Here is a 26,303-nt window from a genome sequence, read left to right on the forward strand (position 1 = left end):
CGCACGTTTCACAACTCACCGGTCTGAAACTGAAAGAATTGAGCGTTCTGCCCCATCTACCATACTCCCCTGTCCTCTTGCCGTGCGACTACCATATTTTCAAACACTTCGATAATTTTCTCACTGGAAAAACCTTCGCCAATGACGATTAGGCATAAACGCTCTTCGTCGACTTCATCGATTCCCAAGGACACTTTTTATGCTGATGCTGGAATCAATCGAATTGTGTTACGTTGGCAAAAAAGTACAGATTCGAGTGGCGCTTATTTATATTAAATTGAATAAACAGTCACTTGGGTATTACAGTTTGAAGTGGATTCATAAAAACGGACAAAACATTTAAAACAACCTAAGATTTTGAATGGAAATTTTCGAATTGAATGCTGATATTTGGAAGAAATGGATGACATTGGGTTAAATTCAATGTGAAAATGTGTCACTCTGAAATCTGAAGTAGACGTGATAAAACCAAAGTATACGTGTTTCACGATTTTTCCACAGAATCAATTTAGTCATTTGAAATAAAATAGTTTGTCTTGTTTCCGAGACATATCAGTATGATCTTCCATCAGCGGCGTCGATATTTTAAGTTCATGCATGTTATATCTCACTTTTGAAATATAAGTTTTTAGGAATTATTTATTTTGAATAAAGGAAAAAGTACTATGTTCCCTTGAGTTACAATATTCACAACATAATATGTAAAGTAACTTGAATGTGATCTGATACCCATACCCATAACTGATTTGTTTCGTCAAGCAGGACGGCATTTATAATGAAATAATTCTCTACATAAGCTAAAAATATAGCAAAGAGAAAAAAAGTATTTGTGTCGTTGTTTTGAGAACTGCGTATCACCTGGTGTTGATTCAGTAAAGTCATCATTGACATTGATCTTGTATTATCCATGTCATCTTGAATGGAAGAGGTCAAAAAATAAAGGAATGAAGAAGGTCAATAAACATGCATATAAAATGAATATATATCTGATGAATGGAATTGCCAATTCTGAAAAAATACCGTTACCGTCTTCTGTTCTACCAATGATAAACGATCCTTTGAGATTTTATCAAAAATGCCAAAAGACTCCATTAACGCTGCAACATAAAAATTTAACTATTATTTCAGGTTTCGTATTCATCATCGTGTGATGTCATAAAAACTAATTTAATAACAGCATAATCGGTAAGGGTGCGTTGAAAGTGCCGAAAGTGGGTCATTAATAAAACCATCAGACTTTAAATATTCCGGGATTCGGGATCGGGATAACAATGGCTGAAGAATTTCGGTGATAATGGGATGCGCCGTCAAGCGTACGGAAATGTTCCTCTATAGCTATCGGAACACGATGGGGAACGAAAGGGGTGAGGCGGATTGAAAAAGCGACTGCAGGAAATTTTTCTATTTATTTTTTCTTCATTCATGTCATTATCGTCGTTTATTGATCAGTGTAGAAACAAATGGAGTTCCGGATCTATATCAGTCGATTACGCTCTCAAAAAGGGTGTTCATTTAAAATGAATGATAGTGATAATATATTGATATTTGCTTTCGGTTGAAACAATCAGAAAGGACACGAACCGGATGAAACATCAATATCTTCTCTTCCAGCTCCGCAGACTCTATCCAGGCCACTAAATTGAAATAGCTGTTTTGATTGTTGTGTTAAAAACTTTTTCAAATAGGAACCCCCATTTTTTTCCTCAACTTTCAATTCTATTATGAAAATAAGCCCTAGTTATGATACACTTTCCTATACCCAAAACTTATAATTTTGGTGATATTCCGCAATAGTAGTCATTATCACGCAAGGATTGACGTTTTTACCCCCTAATTTTGTCCGATAAAATTTCTTTGTTGCCTAGTTTTTATTGAATATCTCATGAAAAATAATCCCATATTCAAGACTAAAATCATGATTGGAATAAACAATTTCAAATTTAGTTTCACTGCTAGACAAGAGCACGTGACACTTTTGTCAACCTCTTTTTTCATTGCAACAAATATTCGAATACATTGTCTCCAACTTCTAAGCATTTTACACTTCTGCGTATGACGTCTCCTACAGCTCGTGTTATCATGTCCAGTGGAATAGAGTTGAAAGCAGTACGAACTCTGCTGAAAATCTTCTTTTGTTATTGACGTGTTAGAATACACCTCGATTTATATATAACCCCAAATAAAAAAATCCATTGGAGTTAAATCGGGCGATCGCGGTGGCCATAATTGAGGACCGTCGGTTCCAAATCACTGGTCGTAATAAGTTTCTTCTGAATACATCTTCACCATCTGATGATTATGTGGAAGTGCTCCATCATGTTGATACCAAATTTTTCTATGGCCAGCGAGCGGCAGTTTTTCCAAATGATCCGTATCGAGTTTTTTTTAAATATTTACCTGAAAATAAAAATATTTGTCGGTCTGTTATGTATTTTCTAGATGCTATGAATATTCATTACATAGCTACCTTGATGCCATTTTCTTGAGTGATGTATTTTAATTTTTTTTTATTAATGAAACAATACAATTTCGATTCTTTTCAGATACCCATTTAAATTTTCGTTATAGGAGTGAAGCATCACTATTGCGTTGTCTTTAACAGCGCAGTAAACATTGAGATTCCAACGGTCTTGAAATTGACGTTCCCGAACTGAATGCGGGTTTGTATCGCTCCAGTAGTGAGAATTCCGCATGTTGAATATCCCATTTTTGGTAAATTTTGCTTCGTTGCTCCATATAAAATTCCTCAAAAATTGTTCGTTTTCTTGATTTTTCATTATGAAGAACTCCGCAAAATTAATTCTTCTCTCATAATCGGATAACTTCCAGGCCATGGACTAAAGTATGAGAATACGGATGCCATTCATGTTTTGTTATTATTCTCTGCATGGACATTTTATTCAATCTCAAATCTCGTGCCGCATCTTTCAAAGATTCTTCTGGAAAAGCAGTGAAGTACCCAAGCAGTGTTATCACATTATCTACAATGTCAACCATCGTTTTAATTTTGATAATTTTCCTTTCGAATGATACAAAGTTCGTAAGTTTGAATATTAATCTTCTAATAATATCTGGAGATGGTTTCGGTTTTTTAGGATACCTTGTAACATAAGCATCACATGTTCTTGTTAACACCTTATTGTATTCACCATAAATCGCCAATAAGTTGAAGAAATCGTAATTATTATAACCAGCACGAACCATATTGTACCTTCTGAGAGTACGAATCTGACAATAAACAACTTCATTTCATTTGTCACCAAACATTGGACAGCAGCCTACTAGAAATATCAACATTTCGGGAAAGTATGTAAATATAATGGAATATCTCCAAAATTATAAGTTTTGGGAAGTGGATCATAACTAGGGCTTATTTTCATAATAGAATTGAACCTTGAGGAAAAAAATGGGGGCTCCTGTTTGAAAAAGTTGAGATTTTTAATTTTTCTCATTCACTTATTGGACCCTAATTTTTGCGCACCCTGTGAATTATTCAGTGGACGTTAAAATGATGCGTGATTCGTTCAACCTTCAATTATCGCGATTCACTAGCTGCATATTTTTAAAAATGTTAATTTACATGAAAATGACGTATGTTCGAGAGGCTGCATCTGTCACTTTTCCTAAAAAATCTCGAATAACTCGAAAACGGTTCATTTTGGGTGAAGGGTCTGATACATGAGTTAGAATCTAAATCATGGGAAGAATTCAAAATTGAGGTTAAATACAGAGTGTGCCATAAAAAATAACAAAGATGACGTCACTTCCGGTGAAACCCGAAACGTCACATCAACGATAATATTTCAGTTGAATTCTTTATTAGTTCTTCACTCATCCTACCAATTTTCATAATCGTCTAACTCTCAGTTTTCTATATATAGATTGCGTTAACTCGTCAAGATATACCCTGTATATTCCTAAACGAATTGCCACTTTGGTGATTACGTTTGACTTTCGAGATCAAATATCGAAGTAGCTAATTTTTAAAGATAATTGATACACAATTGTGAGATATGAATTTGCTCTTCTGTGATTCGTCTCGAAGATAATGACTCATGAATCTGCTCAACTATGATTGCTTCCAAGGTATGAGCTAGGAGATTATTGCTGTTTCACCCAGTCATATAATGTACGCTTTTTCAATGGTCATATAAAAAATATATTGTGTTTGATTGATTAGAACGTGGACAATGTGCGAAGAAAGTCAACTCTAACGATTTTATCGAAAGAGGAAATCGTCTAAGAACGTGAAAATTTTCATTTTGTGATCAGTCAAGAAGTTTCAGAAACTATGTCGTGAAATGGGGATGAAATGTGTATAGGTATATTTCCAAATGTTTCTGGAAAAGTCCGTACTATTTGTACTACTTTCCACAGTTGATAGTTCGTATTGGAACCTCTGGCATAAAACGAATCTATTGAAAACACTTTCAAAGCACCAGAACAAAAATTACGGTCTCTCGACTCGCGTTTCGATAACCAAGTTAGCGTTCTGGGGAGAGTTTTTGTTCTGCTACTGACAAAGTGTTTTCAATAGATACTTTCCACACAATAAAGAATATTTTTCGCACGATATAAGGCAAACGTATTCACGTTGTACTTGTGATACACTGTTTGGAACCTTTGGTGTAGTAATGAATATAACTATAGTTTTTTTCAAACGCCAAATGGTTATTTCAACACCTCGACATATATTTCGATCACCAAGTGATCTTCTTCAAGAGGAAGATCAAACTAATCATACTTACAAAGCTATCCTTATTCATACCATATATTACTGTTTCAGGTACCTGTCAAAAATTATTAGTGTGAAGTTACCCACAACTTTTCATCCACAGTTTATGACGAAGGACAATCGAACAGGGTTCAGAATGAGATTTGCAAACAGTGTTGCCAGATTGCAAATATTAATAATTTTACCTATATTTTGATGTTATCATTTTAAAAATATGATATATTATTGAAACATGTCGAATAAATGAGTCGGCATTCTACATAAACTCATTATATCAGCCAACTGTCCGTATACAAGCAGTAATACCGAAAAAAATGTAAAATAAGAGAAAAATATTATTCAGGAAAAATTCATTCGTACCGAAACAGGTAGCGAATGAAAACTGGAAAAGTAGTTTCTCGGTAAAAATTTTATGACTTGTAAAAAGTATGTCATTTGAAATATCCTGCGTTAAACAATACCGAATGCCCAGGAAAGACATCCACAAATTATCAAATTTCTCACTGATCAAAAATAGTTTGTTGACGGAAATTTCAGGATTATTTCAGCGAAAGCAACAAATTTGCGTACCATTCGTTTCTTGGGTGCGAAAAAAAATAGTTCCATGATGAAAATTTCAGAATATATTCTTCTAAAGTATACCTATCGACGTGGTCAAACAGATTTGCGTACCATACGTTCCTTGGGTGCGAAAAAAAATACTTCCATATATTCGGAACTGAATTACTCAAAAAAGTCAAATTTCTCACTAATCAAAAATAGTTTGTCGATGAAAGTTTCAGAATATATCCTTCTGAAGTATATCTATCGAGGTGGCTGAACGGATTTGCGTACCATACGTTCCTTGGGTGCGAAAAAAAAATACTTCCTTATATTCGGAACTGAATTACTCAAAAAAGTCAAATTTCTCACTTATCAAAAATAGTTTGTCGATGAAAATTTCAGAATATATTCTTCTAAAGTATATCTTTCGACGTGCTGAAAAAGATTTGCGTACCATACGTTCCTTGGTTGCGAAAAAAAATAGTTCCGTATATTCGGAACTGAATTACCCAAAAAAGTCAAATTTCTCACTTATCAAGAATAGTTTGTCGATGAAAATTTCAGAATATATTCTTCTGAAGTATATCTATCGACGTGGTTAAACAGATTTGCGTACCATACGTTCCTTCAGTGCGAAAAAAAAAGTTCCATATAATCGGAACTGAATTACCCAAAAAAGTCAAATTTCTCACTTATCAAGAATAGTTTGTCGATGAAAATTTCAGAATATATTCTTCTAAAGTATACCTATCGACGTGCTACAACAAATTTGCGTACCATTCGTTTCTTGGGTGCGAAAAAAATAGTTCCATATATTCTGAACTGAATTATTCAAAAAAGTCGAATTTCTCACTTATCAAAAATAGTTTGTCGATGAAAATTTCAGAATATATTCTTCTGAAGTATATCTATCGACGTGCTGAAAAAGATTTGCGTACCATACGTTCCTTGGTTGCGAAAAAAAATAGTTCCGTATATTCGGAACTGAATTACCCAAAAAAGTCAAATTTCTCACTTATCAAGAATAGTTTGTCGATGAAAATTTCAGAATATATTCTTCTAAAGTATATCTATCGACGTGGTCAAACAGATTTGCGTACCATACGTTCCTTGGGAGCGAAAAAAAATACTTCCGTATATTCGGAACTGAATTACTCAAAAAACTCAAATTTCTCACTTATCAAGAATAGTTTGTCGATGAAAATTTCAGAATATATTCTTCTGAAGTATATCTATCGACGTGTTCGAACAGATCTGCGTACCATAGGTTCCTTCGGTGCGAAAAAAAAAAGTTCCATATATTCGGAACTGAATTACCCAAAAAAGTCAAATTTCTCACTTATCAAGAATAGTTTGTCGATGAAAATTTTTTTTTCGCACCGAAGGAACGTATGGTACGCAAATCTGTTTGAACACGTCGATAGATATACTTCAGAAGAATATATTCTGAAATTTTCATCGACAAACTATTTTTGATGAGTGAGAAATTTGAGTTTTTTGAGTAATTCAGTTCCGAATATACGGAAGTATTTTTTTTCGCACCCAAGGAACGTATGGTTCGCAAATCTGTTTGATTACGTCGATAGATATACTTTAGAAGAATATATTCTGAAATTTTCATCGGCAAACTATTCTCGATAAGTGAGAAATTTGACTTTTTTGGGTAATTCAGTTCCGAATATATGGAACTTTTTTTTTCGCACCGAAGGAACGTATGGTACGCAAATCTGTTCAGCCACCTCGATAGATATACTTCAGAAGGATATATTCTGAAACTTTCATCGACAAACTATTTTTGATAAGTGAGAAATTTGAGTTTTTTGAGTAATTCAGTTCCGAATATACGGAAGTATTTTTTTTCGCACCCAAGGAACGTATGGTACGCAAATCTGTTCGACCACGTCGATAGATATACTTCAGAAGAATATATTCTGAAATTTTCATCGACAAACTATTCTTGATAAGTGAGAAATTTGACTTTTTTGGGTAATTCAGTTCCGAATATATGGAACTTTTTTTTCGCACCGAAGGAACGTATGGTACGCAAATCTGTTTGAACACGTCGATAGATATACTTCAGAAGAATATATTCTGAAATTTTCATCGACAAACTATTTTTGATAAGTGAGAAATTTGAGTTTTTTGAGTAATTCAGTTCCGAATATACGGAAGTATTTTTTTTCGCACCCAAGGAACGTATGGTACGCAAATCTGTTTGAACACGTCGATAGATATACTTCAGAAGAATATATTCTGGAATTTTCATCGACAAACTATTTTTGATAAGTGAGAAATTTGAGTTTTTTGAGTAATTCAGTTCCGAATATACGGAAGTATTTTTTGTCGCACCCAAGGAACGTATGGTACGCAAATCTGTTTGAACACGTCAATAGATATACTTCAGAAGAATATATTCTGAAATTTTCATCGACAAACTATTCTTGATAAGTGAGAAATTTGACTTTTTTGGTAATTCACTTCCGAATATACGGAACTATTTTTTTTCGCAACCAAGGAACGTATGGTACGCAAATCTTTTTCAGCACGTCGAAAGATATACTTTAGAAGAATTTATTCTAAAATTTTCATCGACAAACTATTTTTGATAAGAGAGAAATTATACTTTTTTTGAGTTATTCAGTTCCGAATATATGGAACTATTTTTTTTCACACCCAAGGAACGTATGGTACGCAAATCTGTTTCAGCACGTCGATAGATATACTTCAGAAGAATGTATTCTGAAATTTTCATCGACAAACTATTTTTGATAAGTGAGAAATTCGACTTTTTTGAATAATTCAGTTCAGAATATATGGAACTATTTTTTTTCGCACCCAAGAAACGAATGGTACGCAAATTTGTTGTAGCACGTCGATAGATATACTTTCTCTGAAATAATCCTGAAATTTCCGTCAACAAACTATTTTTGATCAGTGAGAAATTTGATAATTTGTGGATGTCTTTCCTGGGCATTCGGTATTGTTTAACGCAGGATATTTCAAATGACATACTTTTTACAAGTCATAAAATTTTTACCGAGAAACTACTTTTCCAGTTCTCATTCGCTACCTGTTTCGGTACGAATGAATTTTTCCTGAATAATATTTTACTCTTATTTTACATTTTTTTCGTTATTACTGCTTGTATACGGACAGGCTGATATAATGAGTTTATGTAGAATGCCGACTCATTTATTCGACATGTTTCAATAATATATCATGTTTTTAAAATGATAACATCAAAATACAGGTAAAATTATTAATATTTGCAATCTGGCAACACTGTTCGCAAATCTCATTCTAAACCCTGTTCGATTGTCCTTCGTCATAAACTGTGGATGAAAAGTTGTGGGTAACTTCACACTAATTCAAAAATTAATTTCACAATATTGCCTCATCTATACTATTCTTGAATCATTTTTACACTGTGTTCTCATGTAATAGTTGTGAATCTAATAATCAAAATATTTTACAAGCTATATAGATATTAGGTATTGATCCACCATCGTTATTCATGATATTATTATGTTTACTCATTTCTAAAGTCTCATAGGCATCTAGATGCCTATGAGACTTGTTAACTTGTTAACTTGTTAACTTGTCTTACTAATCCTAATGTTTTGTTGCAAAATATGATAGGTGACTGCTGATTTTTCAGGTCTTCCATATTTTAAGTGTGCTAAGTATCCCTTATATCTTATTTTAATAGATCTTTTTATCTGTTCATTATATTTTGCATCGCAGTACTTACATTCAATTCAGTAAATTCCAGACTTTTCCGAATTTTCGACTTTTTATCTTAAATTTCCTAAATGGCTCTGTAGTGTATGACTTGTTTTAAAAACCACTTTCATACCTAGTTCCTTGGAAATCTTTTCAAAGTTCTTGGTGTATTGGTGGTATGGAACTGATATATATTTATTTTGGTTTTTGACTTTTTTGAAAGTCGTGATTTCGTACATTCGAGAAACCGTAAGTGGCTGCTATTTTCTCTATTGTAAGTTTTTCTTTTGTGAACCTCTCATGTGTGAGAGGAAGAGTCAAAAGAACGATACACTTGAAAACTCAGCCCAGCACGTTTGTGCTGTCTACAGTGATGTAAACTGTCAGGAATATATCTGTATGTGCTTGTGTCTTTTCTAAATATATCGTATTCTAGCCCCTCATTACCAAAATGTCAAGTAATAAAAGTTGCCCTTTATTTTCTATCTCATAGATGAATTTTATTGATGGGAATCTATCATTTACAGATGAAACAAAGTCCCCAATATTCGATTTTTTGCTATCAAATATCGCAAAAACATCATCCACATACCTTAGCCATATCCTAGGAAAAATCTTTTACTTTTCTTTGGTTTCCATTTCGAATCTGCTCATGAACAGTTTTGCCAGGTAGAAGAAGAAGAATATATTTAGTGAAATAGGTAACCCTCATATACAATATGATATAAAACATATTACTAACATTATAGAAATTGAACATAATTATTAAAAACTTGAAAATAAAAATATCTAGTTTGAAAAATAACGACATATGCTATTAAACATTGCAATATAGGTGCAGCTCCAATGGATTGATAAATACAAGAAAATAACATACAAATACTATATTTATTAATATTATCTTACCAAGTATTATTCTATCTAGCATTATGGATGGATTTCAATAACTGTTCTTTAAAAATAAATAATGGACTATATTTAGTTACATTTGGTAATTTATTATACGCACAAACCCTTTGAAAAATAAAGATTCCATGGAACTTCTCCCATTTGTTTTGAAGTTTTTTTGATTGAGATGTTTGATTTAGATTAAACAAGAAAATAATAGATTCACAGTAATCAAAATTTGATAAACAAGTTCAAGGTACTCATAAAATATGATGAAAAGCAGAGGTCCTAAAATGCTACCCTACGGCACACCTATATGTATATTCGATTCCTGTGAGATATTATCTTGAATTCTGACTTTTTGCCTTCTATGGGATAAATATTCAGATAATCATTGATAAACATCACCATCAATTCCATAACCATAACAAGGGGTTATCCACAGCCGTTCCCTCCTGTTGTTTATAAAGGCAACTTTCTACCTGGAACCGGATTTGTTTCATAAATCAACTAGTGAGAGAAACGAATTCATCACTTTCGTTATCATTGAAATTATTTTTCTCTAGTAATTCCCTGAGGTATTGTGAGGTCTATGGAATTAACATCAAAATAAACCAAAACCTCACCTTCCTCACGTTGGTTTACTGAATCAGACTAAAACCTATTCCAATGTAGTCATGAAAAGATTCACGGTGTGTCTAAAATAATGATTATTTATTTCATGATTTCATGAAACTAACTAAAACCATTAAGGATGTTCTGCCCAAAATTGTAAATTACAAAGATAAATTTGTTTCAGCTCACGATGGCGATATTGTTATTTCACCAATCTTGGGTATACTTCTCGGAGCTACTTTAACAGTAATAATAGTGATCATTCTGGTGATTGTAAGGATCAAAAGAACCCAGGGTTGCCCAGGGGTAGGAACACTAGAACACAAGAGCTCTGTTGGACCGACTAATCACAACACAATTTCTTCTACAAAACCTTTGTTGAGGAGCACCTCACCAAGAGATATAGATGAAAGAGATCCGGATGTTATTCCTGCAAAATTTGGTGAGTACTGATGTCAAAGGTGGATTCAAGAATATCACAAACCTTTTTGAATTCACTATCGGTAGAAATTATGTCGCAATATTAGGCTAGCCCAACAGATAATTCAAGAAATGAAGAACTGGGAAAATCTTCAAAACGTGTTCAAGAAACACTTCAATGTGAGATTTGCACCAAACGATTCCACAAAAACGCAACACGTGTTTCACCATAAAATGGCTTCTCCGTGTTGCGTTTTTGTAATAACATTTAGTGAAAATCTCACAATGATGTGTTTTTTGATTACGTTACGATTAGTTATGGATTTTCATCCAGTATCGGTCATATATATCTTCCAAAGTAAAATCGAAAATATGAGAATATAATGATTGCTGAACTGAAAATGAAACCCAGAATATTGATATTCTTCTAATACTGATTCAAATCAGTTACTTCAATTCCTTTTGGCATTCATCACAATTGAATTGACAATCATGATTTGATTTTCATGGACATCGTTCAAATTTGAAAAAATCTATCTCACTGAGGGAGAGAGGTATACGTTCAATGTCATAAGAAATATATCTTGTCGACATACATTTTCTGCTAAAGAAATAACTATAGTTATTAATACATTGTTAAATCTGTTAAAAAAATATGTTTTCCGTTAATTAGATGTCGCCCCCATACGAACGACAACTCTCAGAAGTTGAGAAGCTTGTGCGAGCTGAGGACTGACGAAGTCTTACCTTTTAACGTGTGATTCCGGTAGAAGCTCTTGGTTCCTACCGAACAACGTCTAAATTGGTAGCGAATTGCCAAAAACGACTCTCCTCGATAGGAAAACATAACAGATTGTCTATGGCTTGGATTCCTGGCCATTCCTGGTAATGAAGCTCCTCTTGTAGAGGAGGGTGCCGCAAGCAAATCCATCGGATCAGAACCTGCCATTGGCATCGCTTTAGGCTTTGCCAAACAAACATTGAATACCTGGATGGCAAGAAGATTTATGGACTTCTGGCAGATACTTCCTGGATTGGCTCACTTCAAGGCGTTTATTCACCCTTTGAAGGGTGAATAAACGACAGATCCGTACTCATACCATCTGACCTGAAAGACCACCATACAAACTAATCGGCTAAATAAGCTGGGTTTATTTGGTTGAGTGTGAATAGGTGTGAGACACAATAAACCCGTGTGGGTTGAGGTGGAGGGTCGAATAGACGAAGAATAGATATGAACTGATGAAAATAAATTAGCATAATGAGTTGAAAAACTATATACATAATATGAACCACATAAGGACATTATGGGATTGAAATTAAGTATTTTCAATTGAGTTCATTCTACAGGAGGTTTTATTTTTCAGCAAGTGGGCTGATTAATAATTTGATGAAACAAAGTTCGATAAGAATTTCTGAGCCAATTTTTCAGTTCTTTCTTGAATTTGAATCTAGTTTGTATATTAATGAGTTTTATATTTTCCGTTACTATAATCCAGATCTTTGGGTCAAGATCTGACCTACCAATTTTTGGCATCTAGGAGCTAAAAATGTATATTCTTTTCCACGGGAATTATACATGTGTTCCACTAGTTTTATCTTTATTTTGTTCTCTACGACTTTCAGAATAATCTTTTGGAAGTATAGCTGCCGTGTCTCTAGGACATTACTTTCTTCAAATATGAGGTCACTGGAGAACGTTCTACCTTTACTTAACAAATTTTCAGATTTTTTTTTGTAATATATCCAGACATCTCAAGAGAGCTGCGATTGAACCAAACCATAATATACAGTAGTCATATAGGGAATTTCGAACCATTGTTTCAATAGTTTGAAGCAAAGTGATTTTTGATTCGTATTCGACTGAAAGAATTTGCTAAAGTTGCATTTCTGGTCCTTGTAGCACAATTTGTGAAAAAATACCTTTATCTCTAAACTCAAAAATAGATTAGCTTTCCAGGAAACTCTATTCTGTTAAGACATGATTCGTATATGATTTGTTCATACCTTCAATATTATCTCGATCATAGTGAAAAACTACTTATTCTCAAGAAAATCATCGAATATTTTGTGAAGATTTCCATTATGTGAAGTTCCATTATGAATTTTCGAGAAACGATAAAAATGCTCAATATTTTTCTTGAAAAAAAAATGCAATTCCACTGTTTTGAAAATATTGAAGATATTTCTGTGAAGTTTTGAAGAAATAATCTTCTGAAACTCATTGGTGGCGCATCCCCTACAATCTTTGATTGTGTTGAAAATTCGAGTAATCAAATCACAATTTTTGTTATTGAAAATTTTTTTTGGGTTAACAAAGCCATTATTTGATAAATAATTTCTTCAACTTCATTTCGCTGAGTACCTTTCAAATATGCCCGATAATTCCTCAAAAAACAAATCACCACCCACCCGTATTCTCATCAGAAGCCACCCTATCAGCTCCACCATCCCTCCTAATCGAACATTTTTCGTCTCGACGCTAATAGCCGCGTTTTTCTTCCCCAACAGGCTCCCCCGAAGGCGACAGTGACAGACACGTCGGGACATTAAACGGTCCCCAAGCTGTGCCGGCCAGGAATCTCTCGCCATCCGCAATCTCTTCGCCCCCCAACTACGCTCAGAAAGTGGTCATCCCGGCTGCCCAATGGGTTAGCCCAGTAAGTGCAGCTTCAGCGACGGATCAGGTAATGCTCGAGATCATCAATAACCGGAAAATGTCGCCTCTTTGTCGCTTTCGTAGCGTTAGAGATGTAACGAGCTCTTTGCAATCATTTTTTCAACTCCACGTACGAAAAAGGGTATTCACATTCAATTATATCAGACAGAGCCACTGATTTATGTTGATACTTCAATATGAATGAGTGAAAAATGTTTTGATTTGCATCCCACTTTCAATGCGAATGAAAAATCATTTTTCCAGTACCGTTTTGTTGCAGTGAACTGACTAACTGAGGACATCTGGATATTCTTTCCCCATTCTGGAAAATAAACAAAGCTGAATCGACAGATAATTTACAGGTGTATAATAAGAAAAGAAAACTGAAAATCAAATGATAATAATGAGGTAACTGCCATGGTAATCTTGGACTACAGTAAAGCATTCGATACATAAGACCACAATATTTTATGTAGGAAAATGTGATTTTTCGGATTTAGTGAAGAGACTGTAGATCTATTGAAAAGTTACCTCAGAAATCGGACCCAGTCAGTATGTCTGGATGTAAAATGTTCTAGTGCTTATCCTCTTGACTATGGAGTACTTCAGGGCTCTATCCTTGGGCCCATTCTGTTGTCTCTATATATATCTGACTTCCATAAAATAATCGATCATTGCACAGTTTATCATTATACAGATGACACTCAGTTATATCATCGATTTCCTCCAAGTAACTGGCAGGTGGCAATGGAAAAAATTAACAGCGATCTACAAAAGTAACTGGATTTATCTATAGCCCATAACCTGAAATTGAATTCTAAAAATCTCAGGTGATACTCCAAATCGCTATTTTTAACACCTCGACACGTGTTTCGATCACCAAGTGATTATCTTCCAGAGGAAGATCAAACTAGAAACTATCGCGAAGCTTACGCTATTCATGCTATTTAGATATACCCTACAGGTAAACCCTACAGGTGTACCACACATACAGGTATACCACCCTAAATTAATTTCACAATTTTGCCTTATCTATTATTTTACAATATATGTTTAAATGTTATAGCTGTATATAAAACAATTTTCAGCTATATAAAAATTAATTTCACAATATTGCCTATCTAAATTTATTTTTGCAATGTGTCCTTATGCAATATGTCCTGGCAGACCTGTTCGTGAGCAGATTCGAAATGGGAACCAAAGAAAAGTCGAAGTATTTTCCTATGATTTGGCTAAGGTATGTGGATGATATTTTCGCGATATTTGATACTAAAAAATCGAATTCTCCTTTTGAAATAATAGATGTCCATCAATAAAATTCACGTATGAGTTAGAAAAGAAGGGACAACTACCATTTCTTGACGTTCTGGTAATGAGGAGCCAATATGGAGGGTTAGAATTCGATATATTTAGAAAAGAAATAAGCACGTTTCTCGAGGGGTATTGTTGATAACATAATAAGAAAGAAAAAGTTTAGGTTGAGAATGAATGAAATTTCGAATTTCAGAAAGGACAAAAACCAAGATAAATACATCTCAGGTCCATACCACCAATATACGAAGAACTTTGGAAAGAGTTTCAAGGAACAAGGTATGGAGGTGGTTTTTAAAACAAGTCATACACTACAGAGCCTTTTGGGAAGTCCAAAAGAGAAAGTCGAGAATTCGGAAAAGTCTGGAATTTACGAAATTGAATGTGAGGACTGCGATGCAAAATATTATGGACAGACAAAAAGATCTATTAAAGTAAGATATAAGGAACACATAGCACACTTAAAATATGGAAGACCTGAAAAATCAGCAGTCGCACATCATATTTTGCAACAAAACCATTCCATAGACTTCAGTTCATTAAGATTAGTTAGACAAGTTAACAACAACAGGCAACTAGATGCCTATGAGAGTGTGGAAATAAGTAAACACAATAATATTATGAATAACGATGACGGACCTATACCAAATAGCATATTATATAGCTTGTTAAAATAAGATTGTTGGGTTTACTGAGTAAACATAAGGACGCATTGCAAAAATAAATTTAGATAGGCTGAAAATTGTTTCATATACAGCTATAACATTTAAACATATATTGTAACATAATAGATAAAGCAAAATTGTAAAATTAATTTAGGGTGGTATACTTGTATGGGTGGTACACCCGGATGGTTAAACTGTATGGTATATCTATATAGCATAAATAGCGTTAGCTTCGCGATAGTTTCTAGTTTGATCTTCCTCCTGAAGATGATCACTTGGTGATCGAAACTCATGTCGAGGTATTAAAAATAGCGATTTGGTGTTGGAAAAAAACTCCAGTAATATTCATTACTACACCAAAGGTTCCAAACAGTGCGTCATAAATTGGCAGAATAAACTGGGAATGTTCGTGTTAGGTTTCTTTGGTTCACCTACTGTGCTCATATTTCAGTAAAAGTTATTTTGTGTCAGTTATTCATCACTTTCATTCAACTGATTCATCTATATTTTCAGTATCACCAATATAACAACCCAGTAGCCATGGTCGGAGGAACATTTCCAAGAGAATCGAGGCCAAAAGATCTCCGCTTGGGAAACGGCAGTTCCACCCTCCAGAGAGTCACCGATTTGGAACTCAACGGCATCGCCATCAAGGAAAGACTAATGGCAAATCGGCTTCCGGAAAGTTGTGTTTAAGAAGATGCTTAGAGTAGTATGTTGTGTTGGTTGGTTTGCCGTCCCGATGAATAATGTGAAGTGGTGGAATTTTCTTTCGTTTCTAACAGTATTTACTGTATCAAAGATGTCAACTGAGTTATTTATCGAGCAATTCAGAATATTCCCTAAATAACATCAATCTTATAATAGAACTTTCAGGTTATCCAATTTCGAGGATCGGCAGTTTTTCGATCAAATCAGATAATAGTTGAGGATTGTTCAAATATCGTTGATTGTTCATACTCATCACCGTCATAACAAATTTTATACAGAATTTGAAAAGTCAACAATTGAATATGGTTTGTCACTTCAAACAGTTGGATTTTTTCTGGCTATCTTGATCAAGTTATTTTCAATAACACCTGGTCGTTCAAAACGTTTCTCCAAAGTATCAATTATTTTGTGTAATTCCAATGTGAACGTCAGAAAAGTGGCGACACCAAGACTTTTATAGATACTTTTCGTTATATCTATTGACGATGTTACTAGTGAGTTACCCTGTGAATGATTTTGGACTAGTTTATTTTCTAATGACTGTGATATTTCGATTTTGTGACCTTTAAACAATTCGAATATCGAAAATTAATGCAATGAAATTAATTTCCACAATTTTTTCATCTTTCAATATTACAATTTAGTAGTTTCTCAAGGAGACTGAAACTCTTCAAATCAAATTTCAGAGTTTACCTTGAGATAAATGGTAATTTTTCAACCGAAACACATTATGGTATCCTATTCAAATATAGTTTTTCAATTTCCATTATCTCTTCAATATCGTTTCTCATAAATGAAAAAGTCGAATAATTTGAACAGACACTGCATTTCAATAATCAATTTAAAAACAATTACCTTGTCAATATCAGTTTTCCTCATTAAAGAAGGAGAATTTTGGATATAATTCAATATCCTTCGTAGTATTAGCCAACAGACGTTTACCAGACACTACAGTGTAGGTAGTTGGTAGTAAATAATATTTCGAAATTTATTTCAAAATATTTGATTTTCTCATTCAAACCTGATTTTGACTTCCACATAGAGCGGGTACAATGATTGGTGAGAGCAGATAAATACATGTAAAAAAAGATGAAAACACTTATTCACTAGTAGAAATAATGTCACACATTATTCAACTGGAAACTGATCAACTATCTCAATTTGATCGTTAGTTACTCTTTGGAAAATTCTTCACTTATTGATTTCCATACTTTCTAGAAGATCAAGTTTCAAACCTTCCTTTTGGGAATGAAGAGTTTTGAATTCATAATTGAACACATGTTCCTCTGTAAGGAGGTGAGTATCATTATTTGAGTTCAATTTCTATTCTGGAAATTATGTTCTTTCATGCGTGCCTGGAATTTTCTTCCAGTTTGTCCTATGTTAAATATCGGACATGAACCACAAGACAATTCATACACGCCTGATCTATCCCACACCAAACTCTTGTCTTTGTAGTTTCCAGCATGCATTATATCAAATTGCTATCTCAACCATTGATGACCGCAATTTGTTTCATTAGACCCAGTTCTTTACTGAAATTCATATACGGCAAAGGAACACTCACTAGCCTGCTGTTGAATGCTGCTACTTTGTGTTGATATGGATGTGTGGAACAATTATGAATGCTAATGGGAACTGGGAATTTTTTTTCATTATTGCCTGTCGTTATTGTCAAATCTAAAATTTGGCGATACTAACTTGTTCACGCATACTGAAAATAACAGAGAGTTTGGTGTCAGATAGATCAGAAGTATATAAATTGTCTTGTGATTCATGTTCGATGTTTTACATAGGTCAGACTGAGAAAAAATTCGAAGCACGCTGGAAAGCACATGTAAACGGTTTTCAGAATGAAAACATTAATTCAATTTATGCTATTCGCGTCGTCACAAAGAGGCATGGGTTGAAATATGAATTCAAAACCCTGCATTCCCAAAAGAAAGTTTTGATACCTGGCCTTCTAGAAAGTATGGAATTAAGGCAATATAAAAATTCAAAATGAGTTGAATCGTTCCTCATTATTTAATATTTTCTTGCCAAATAGTCATGCTTTGTTGGTCCTTTGTTGATCAATATGTAATATTCATTAATGTATTAACTTGTTTTCCACATAATGTTTACTAGTGCTTTTTCTGGTAGTTAAAACTAATTGTCTGATCGGACCGTTGATTATACTAATGGTTTTAGAATATAAAATGTTTAATGATTCTATATTACAGCAGTTGATCAACTACTCTTTGAAAAACTATTGCAGAGCGAAACACGAGTTGCGGTTTTGTAAACTGTTCATAGTCAAAATCAAAATAAATCTAATCAGTAAGAAGGTATCCGCATACCCTTCATTACTTTTCATTGTTAATATTTTCATTTATGAAGATAAAAATATTATGTTTCGTTTAAACTTGAAAGGTAACCTTTCTCGACCCCATTTACATCTCCTCAATGCAGACATTTTTCAATTATATTCGATCGACTGATTCCATGTACGGAGACGAAAGCTGTTCATTCCCAAAATCTCTGTGAATACGTATGTAGGAAAAACGTCGGCATAGATCAAGTTGAAATTACTACTAGCGCATGAATAAATGTTACGGATGATCAGATGACCATAAGGTCTTTGTCACGTCATAAAAATTCCTCTTGTTTTTCATTTTCAATTCTCATCGTTTGGTTTAACAATTTCTACACGCCTTTTCCTATGAAAAAATATGAACGTACAGTAGAAAAACTCTCTTTACTTTCTATTGTCAACCGAAACGTACATAAGTTGAACAAAAACAGCCAATAACATACAACTGACATTTAGGCCTGACATGTCGGTAACAGAATATCGATGGAACTACGTTCTGAAAATAGCAATACAGCAGTCTAGGCCTTCTATGATAATTATTGCGACATCCCTGTCTATTAGATCACGAATACTATCAGCTGATAGAAAAAAAAAAATACGAATTTCTGCTACCAATGGGAAGAAAAGTGATACGATTTGCGGTTTTATGTCAGGTTGAAATGTTGAAGCAACTCAAATTTCATATTAACCTACCTAGGAAAAATGGTCATGAAACTGACTTCGATCGCCACGTTTTGTTATTCAGCAGCAAAATAAATAGGAAAAAAACTTTATTGTATATCTATTTTTCTGATATATGTTCATATATTGCAAATGATTAACTGAATAGGATCAACTATCAATACGGAAGTGACAACAATCATTATTCATTCCAAAAAACATATAAGCAGCTACCTCAATTAAATTAATGTGTGCAAAAGTATCCCCAGAAATGATATTGTTCAATGTTTTTTGTCAAGGGTAATCTGGTTGATGAGAACTATAATTACTGCATGACATCGTCAACTACAGAATGCCAATCACTGACATATCCTTGTACAGAAAACGAATCGATTTTTCAGGAGGATGATACACCTCCGCCCGAAGCTGTTTCTTTTCGTCAATTGTTGCAAAAAAGTTTCCTGGACGAATGTATGACAAAAAGTGTGCCACCAAATGACCTCTTTCAATACCCGACTTCATGCTGTTAGATTTTCTTTGCGGAACTTATTTGTAATGCTGGCAGACCCGCTGCTCTATACTAAAAACAAAGGGGTTATATGCACATGTATACATTACGTGTTTGGAGCTTCAGAGCTGGTGTATACGTCGTACGTTTCATCCAGAGATATAACATAATCAAAACATAATATTCACCTGCTTTTCTCAAAAATTATAAAATTTGAAATCACTCAAAATCAATTAAAATTTTTTATGTCGCTTTTAGGTCACTTCAATATTCATTGAAATGTTTTCAAATGAAAACAAATATGTTGATCGTAAAACACAATTCATTTTTATTCCTGGAGAACATTTCCATATAATGCAAAATAAAACAAGATCATGTAGCAATTGAATATACTCTTCAATGAAATTATCAATCGATTTTTGGAAAATATAGGATACCTCTAAAGAGTAAGGGGATGAACTGAAAGAAGAATTGTGTCTTTTTAACAATCTTCATATCTCACTTTCAATAACGGCAACAAAAAATGTTTCCAGTCGAATCAGCTAATGCCAAAGCGGTACTACCTACTCGATTACACTAGTTTACAGCCAATTTATAACCGTGATGCCAGTAAAAATTTCCTGACACGTAAGATTTTTGAGTTGTGATTTTCTTCACAAAAATTTATTGAACATAACATTCCAAACTTGCTTTTCCCCTTTTCCTCCATTTGTTCAAAAGGAATTCTGAACTATTAGCGTCTAGAAAACAACAATGAAATTTACTAGCCCCTAAAACCAAAGTTACAATATTTAGGAACCGTAACGATGAGCTATCCTCGTTTTTTACTATGCAGGATGAAATGTGTGTTTGTGTGAGTCCATATGGTGTTATGGAAAAATTAGGATTTGCACATAGCCCGAACGAATAGCGTTCATTTATAGATTCGTCTAAAACAAGTTTAAGCCGTTCTGCTCCATGATGGTAACAAAAGACCCTCTATTTCTCTTGCACACGCAGGTGCCATGAAGGAAACATACGAAAGTACATCACTTATTCTAAATGCAATAAGTTATAATACGTATAAGTGACAAATATGTGGTGACCTAAAAGTCATATGACTATTACTAGGTCTTCAGGGCGCATTTACGAAGTTTTGCCTTTGGAACAATAGGACAACACAGAGCCATTATCAAGTAAAAGAATGGCCTCCGAGATATAAATATTTTCCAGGTCAAGCTAACGTGAAGACTATACCTCTTGTAAATCCCAAAAATTGCCTCCATTTCATATTAAACTGTGATTAATGAAAAGTGTTGTTGAAACATCAGTCAAAGAAGATGAGGCGTTTGAATATCTCAAACTCGTTTCTCCAAAATTAAGTGATGCAAAGCTCAAGGAAGGTATATTTGTTGGACCACAAATTAGGAAACTACTAAGTGATCAACAGTTTGATTAAAAATCAGGTAATGTTGAATTAGCTGCATGGAGTTCATTCAAAATAATTGTTTCGGAGTTTTCAGAGGACAAGAAAGTAGAAAATTATGAAACACTTGTAGAAGAACCATTTGAAAACTACTGCAGAATGGGATGTCGCATGTCTCTCGAAATGCATTTCATGCACTCCCATTTAAATTTTTTCCCAGAAAATTTCGGCACTGTCGGTGACGAACAAGAGGAAAGGTTCCACCAAGTACATTACTCCATTATCCTTCAAAAAGCCTACAACTTGTCGTTACCGGAAACTCTCCATATTTACCACCCACAGTACGTGTTTTAGTCTGCCCTCTGCAGGTGTCTCTCTCCAATAGCTAGTCCAACAAGACATACTGAAAATGGAGCAACGTTACCAAGGCAGATGGGATACAGCAATGATGGGAGATTGTTGTTGGTTCCTTATGAGGGAATACGATAAACGAAAATCAACATTTGCAAAAAAGTTATGCACAAATGACTTCATTAGAATGTATTTTCATGTGTATCGTAAAAAAAGTCTGTTATCCTCCAAATATATTGTTTTTTCCTGTTTTGATCTCAAATGTCTTCATGATATATGAAAATTTTTGCATGAAATAAAAGTAACTACAACTCAAAATCTTTACGTGATGGAAAATTGTTGATGTTGAAGTCGCAGTGATTACCTTTCCTTGTTGCATTCATTCTACGAATTAAATAATCCGACAAATCAAAAACGTTGACTTGTTTCACGAAATGATAATTCAGAACACCCAATTAAGAAATCAACAAACTGATCCATTTAGTTTGAACACCTTTCTGTCTACTCTGCGTAATTGTTAAACTCAAACAAGTGAACTAGTGAAGTTAGTGAAAAAGTTCCAGATGCCGTGAAACTCGAAAGACTATAACTTTGATTGGCAAAACAAAACTTCCTCGAAGTTTAGTTCTGAATTCTCCAAATTCAATTTCTGTGTACTCATCCAATCACTTACTGGAAGTGCATTCCAAGTTTCCTGCAATTGGAAATAGTTTTCGTCGTTACATGATACACGATATTATTTGAATTGATTAGTGCAATGAATGCAGTTTATATCAATCGGTTGAAGGAAGTTTCTAAGTTCGCTTTGAAGTTACTTGCTCACGTGAAGGAAACTGTCGAATGATTTGGATTTTCTAACAATTCCAAATAGAAAGTGCTTTTGTTTTTATGATTCTATTAACGATGAGTAAAAAAAAGATTGAAAATTTGTCGAAACAACATTCAGGGAAGAGGTGAATGCAAAATACGTTACACATTTTTTTGGTAAGAAAGAGTAAATAGAAAATCAAATAAAAAGAGAACGATTGAATAGAACTGGCCGATATTTGATGAAAATCCATATTGAAACTCATTAATATAGTTTATTGTATTATTTCCGCTATGAAAGATTTTACAAAAACCGCGAAACGTGTTTCGCTATACAATAGCTTTCTCAAGCATAACCTAAAAGTTCCTTCTAAATTACAACCATTTCATACTCTAACATATCACCTACTTGTATGCCTGACCTGAAAAGGTCAGGCATAAATTCGTAAACTATATGAATAAATTAAGTTTTTGAAAGTACTGTAGTTATATTATCTTTTCTCACCTGTAAATAAACAGATTTAATAATGGCCAATTATGCAGTTCAGTTCGATCGTTCATAAGATATTGACAGTATGTAGATTTGTTTATTTCCATAGCATCCAACAGGTTAAATTTCAAACCTTTCTTCTAGAAATGAAGGGACTTGAATTCATGGTTGAACTCATGTCCCTTTGTGATTGAATGAGTGACATATATGTTGAGTTTACTTTTCCATTCTGGAAACCATTTTTGTGTTTCTTTATGCGGGCTTTGAAGGTTCTTCCAGTTTGACCTATATAAAACATCGAACATGACCCACGTGATAATTCATACACTCCAGATTTTTCTTGAACTGAGGTGCATGCCTAAGTTGTTGTTGGTTTTGAAAGAAATATTTACACCTTTGTTGTGTGGAAAATTCGGAATTTCCGTAGTGTGTTGACCTACGTAAATCAATGTTCTATAACCTTCATCCTCATCTCTTCGAATTGGGTAAACTTTCTTCAAAGCTTGGCTGTATAACGTATTTGGTAATAGACTGCTATCGTCATCATTTTTGACGGCTATTTGTTTCATTATGTTCAGTTTTTCATTGAGATTCTCATCTGACACGGGAACATTCATCAGTCTGTGAATAATACTGTTGAATGCTGCTACTTTGTGCTGATACGGGTAGGTGGACGAATTATGGATGATAATATCTCTATGTGACGGTTTACGAAAATTTGAAAAATAATGTTTATTGTTGACTTTCGTTATTGTGAAGTCCAAAAAATTTGTTTTGAATTGTCATGAATGAAACAGAAAAATTCAGATTGTTAGTCATGAACCCACAACTACCTGAACTTTATTCGTTGATTAAATTACACAAAGATAACTACCCGATCAGGCTGGTAGTTTTTTTTTTCACAGCTCTTTCAGTTGAAATATCCGAAAAACTCATCGCAATCATTCAAAACAATCCCAATTTTAAATCAAAATCCAGTTTGAAGAATTCATACCATTTGATCAATGAAATTCAAGATATTACACTCCCGGATAATGGCAAATCGATTTCATTCGATGTAAAGAATATGTTTCTCAGTATTCCTCCGAATGAAACGATTACTTTGTGGAGAATCCTGTAGTGAAACAGGAATTATTAGACTTGCTTATGATTTGTTTGTCACAGAATTACTTCCAATTCAATGCAATTTTTTACTCATTCTATATATGAAGGTCTCATGATGGGAAACCCACCTAGTCCCATGCTGAAAGAAAATACACAATAACTCATTGGTGAGAAGTTGCGTGTTTTGGTATAGATATGTAGATGATATCCTGGTATGTTTGACAGAAACGAACAGACAGTTGACTTGAGTTCTTGAATTTCATCAATTCTCTCCACCCTTCTATCATATTCACCATGGAGATGGAAAAAGAACACTTGACAATAACGGAAGTTAACAGTAACATGTTTTTTCAATTCATCGTAAACCAGCACATACAGATATCATTCAAAATTCGTCCACCCACCCGTATCAGCACAAAGTAGCAGCATTCTACAGTATGAACCACAGTATGATAAATGTTTCCTTGTCTGTCAGATGTGAATTTCGATAAAGCACTGAACATCATAAAACAAATAGCCGTCAAAAATGCTACCTACGATAGCAGTCTAATACATTCTTTATTATCGAAAAAGTTATACAGCCAAGCTTTGAAGGAAGTTTTCCCAATTCGAAGAGATGAGGATAAGAGTTATAGAACCTCAACCTACGTAGGCCAACCCACTACGAACATTTCGAATTTTCTGCACAACAAAGGTGTAAATATTGCTTTCAAAACCAACAACAATTCAGGCAAGCACGTAAAGAATAGCAAAGATAAAAGTTCAGTTTCAGAATAATCGGGGGTGTGTAAATTGTCAAGTCCGATGTTTTATAGAGGTCAAACTGGATGAACGTTCAAAGCCCGCATGAAGAAACACAGATATAGTTTCCAGAATGGAAAAATGAACTCCGCATATGCCACTCATTTAATCACAGAGGGACATCAGGTCAACCATGAATTCAAGCCCCCCCCATTTCCAGAAGAAAGGTATAAAACTTAATTCGTTGGAGAGTATGGAAATAAACAAATTTTGAAACTATGAATATTTTATGAACGATCGAACTGAACTGAATAATTTGCCATTATTGAATCTGTTTATTTCCAGGTGAGAAAAGTTAAGTATACCTAACCTTTTCTGGTTGATTTATTCATTAGAAAGTAGACATACAACAAATACGTAATAAGATAGAGTATAAAATGGTTGTAATTCAGAAGTAACTTATTATTTTAAGCTTGAGAAAGCTTTTGTGAAGCGAAACACATGTGGCGGTTTTTTGTAAAACCATTTATAGTGAAAATCATAAAATGAACTGTATTATTGAGTTGGAAAAAAACGAGTTAATTTATTTCATATAAGCCTTCTAAAAGATAACGAAGGAACTCATGGGCGTCTTGATGCGCATGACCCATGAATCGAGGGGCAAAACTCTGAATCTGACTTTTTAAGGAGAATGTGTTCACTGCTCTATCAGATGAATCTTCTGACCACAATTCCTTGATAACTTCTGCGAAAGTTTTGATTAAAGCACCCTCCGCAACGAAAAAGCGCAAGAGTCATGGCTGATTTATTTGAGTACATATAACTCTAAGATTGTAGATAATTTCGTTGGTCAATTAAAATCCACGATGAAGTGCACACATTGTGGAGACTCATCTGTAACCTTCGATCCTTTCTGGGATTTGTCACTCCCCATACCACAAAGAACTGGCCAATTGAATTTATTACAGTGCTTGGATTTCTTCACAAGGGGGAAAACTTTGGATGGACATGAAAAACCGACGTGTTCAAGTTGCAAAGAAAGAAGAAAATTCACAAAGTCTCTATCGATCCATAAGTTTCTCCGTATTTTAGTCATTCATTTTAAAAAAATTTCTCAAACAGAAAGATTTAGAGGCAAGTTAAATGTTGCCATCGAATTTCCTCTAGATGGATTAGACATGAACAATTATGCAGCAGAAAATGTGACTCCTTATCGTTATAATCTATGCACTTTCGAATCACAGTGGATCTACCTACAGAGGACATTATACAGCATTCTGCAGACATCCTTATACTGTTACGTGGTACGAATACAATGATTCACACGTGTCACCAATTTCACCAAAATCGCTTGTGAGTGGAGATGCATACATCCTCTTTTATGAAAGTTCGCGCCTTTGAGCGTTTTGAGATGTTATTTTTGTACTGTTGTTTTTAATGTTATAATGAATTAGTTATGTAAGAAAAAAGATGCTTTAGGTATTGACAATTTATTTCATTGAATGCTTATTCATTGAATACGCAACAGAGGTGTAACATTGATCAGTTCTCATTTTTTTCGGGGCAGTTACTAAAGTGATTGATGAATATAACTTTAATTGTATTTCAACTTTA

At 34.0% G+C, this 26,303-nt stretch overlaps 1 protein-coding gene across 1 annotated transcript in view; it reads left to right on the plus strand.

Moving 5' to 3' along the window:
* The window catches only part of side-II (sidestep II transmembrane protein), a gene marked incomplete at its 5' end in the record, with an annotated part of 375,227 nt that extends 358,193 nt beyond the window's left edge, over positions 1-17,034 (plus strand). Inside the window, 3 exons of the mRNA XM_074186335.1 lie at positions 10,689-10,946; positions 13,436-13,611; positions 16,073-17,034. Coding sequence (XP_074042436.1) covers positions 10,689-10,946; positions 13,436-13,611; positions 16,073-16,255 — 617 coding nt within the window. The remainder of the gene's footprint in view (positions 1-10,688; positions 10,947-13,435; positions 13,612-16,072) is intronic.
* Positions 17,035-26,303: the final 9,269 nt, after the last annotated feature.

Source organism: Leptinotarsa decemlineata, unplaced genomic scaffold (genome assembly GCF_025532065.1).
Source record: "Leptinotarsa decemlineata unplaced genomic scaffold, Ldec_3_MD MMD2_tig00078422_RagTag_RagTag, whole genome shotgun sequence".
Classification (NCBI taxonomy): domain Eukaryota; kingdom Metazoa; phylum Arthropoda; class Insecta; order Coleoptera; family Chrysomelidae; genus Leptinotarsa; species Leptinotarsa decemlineata.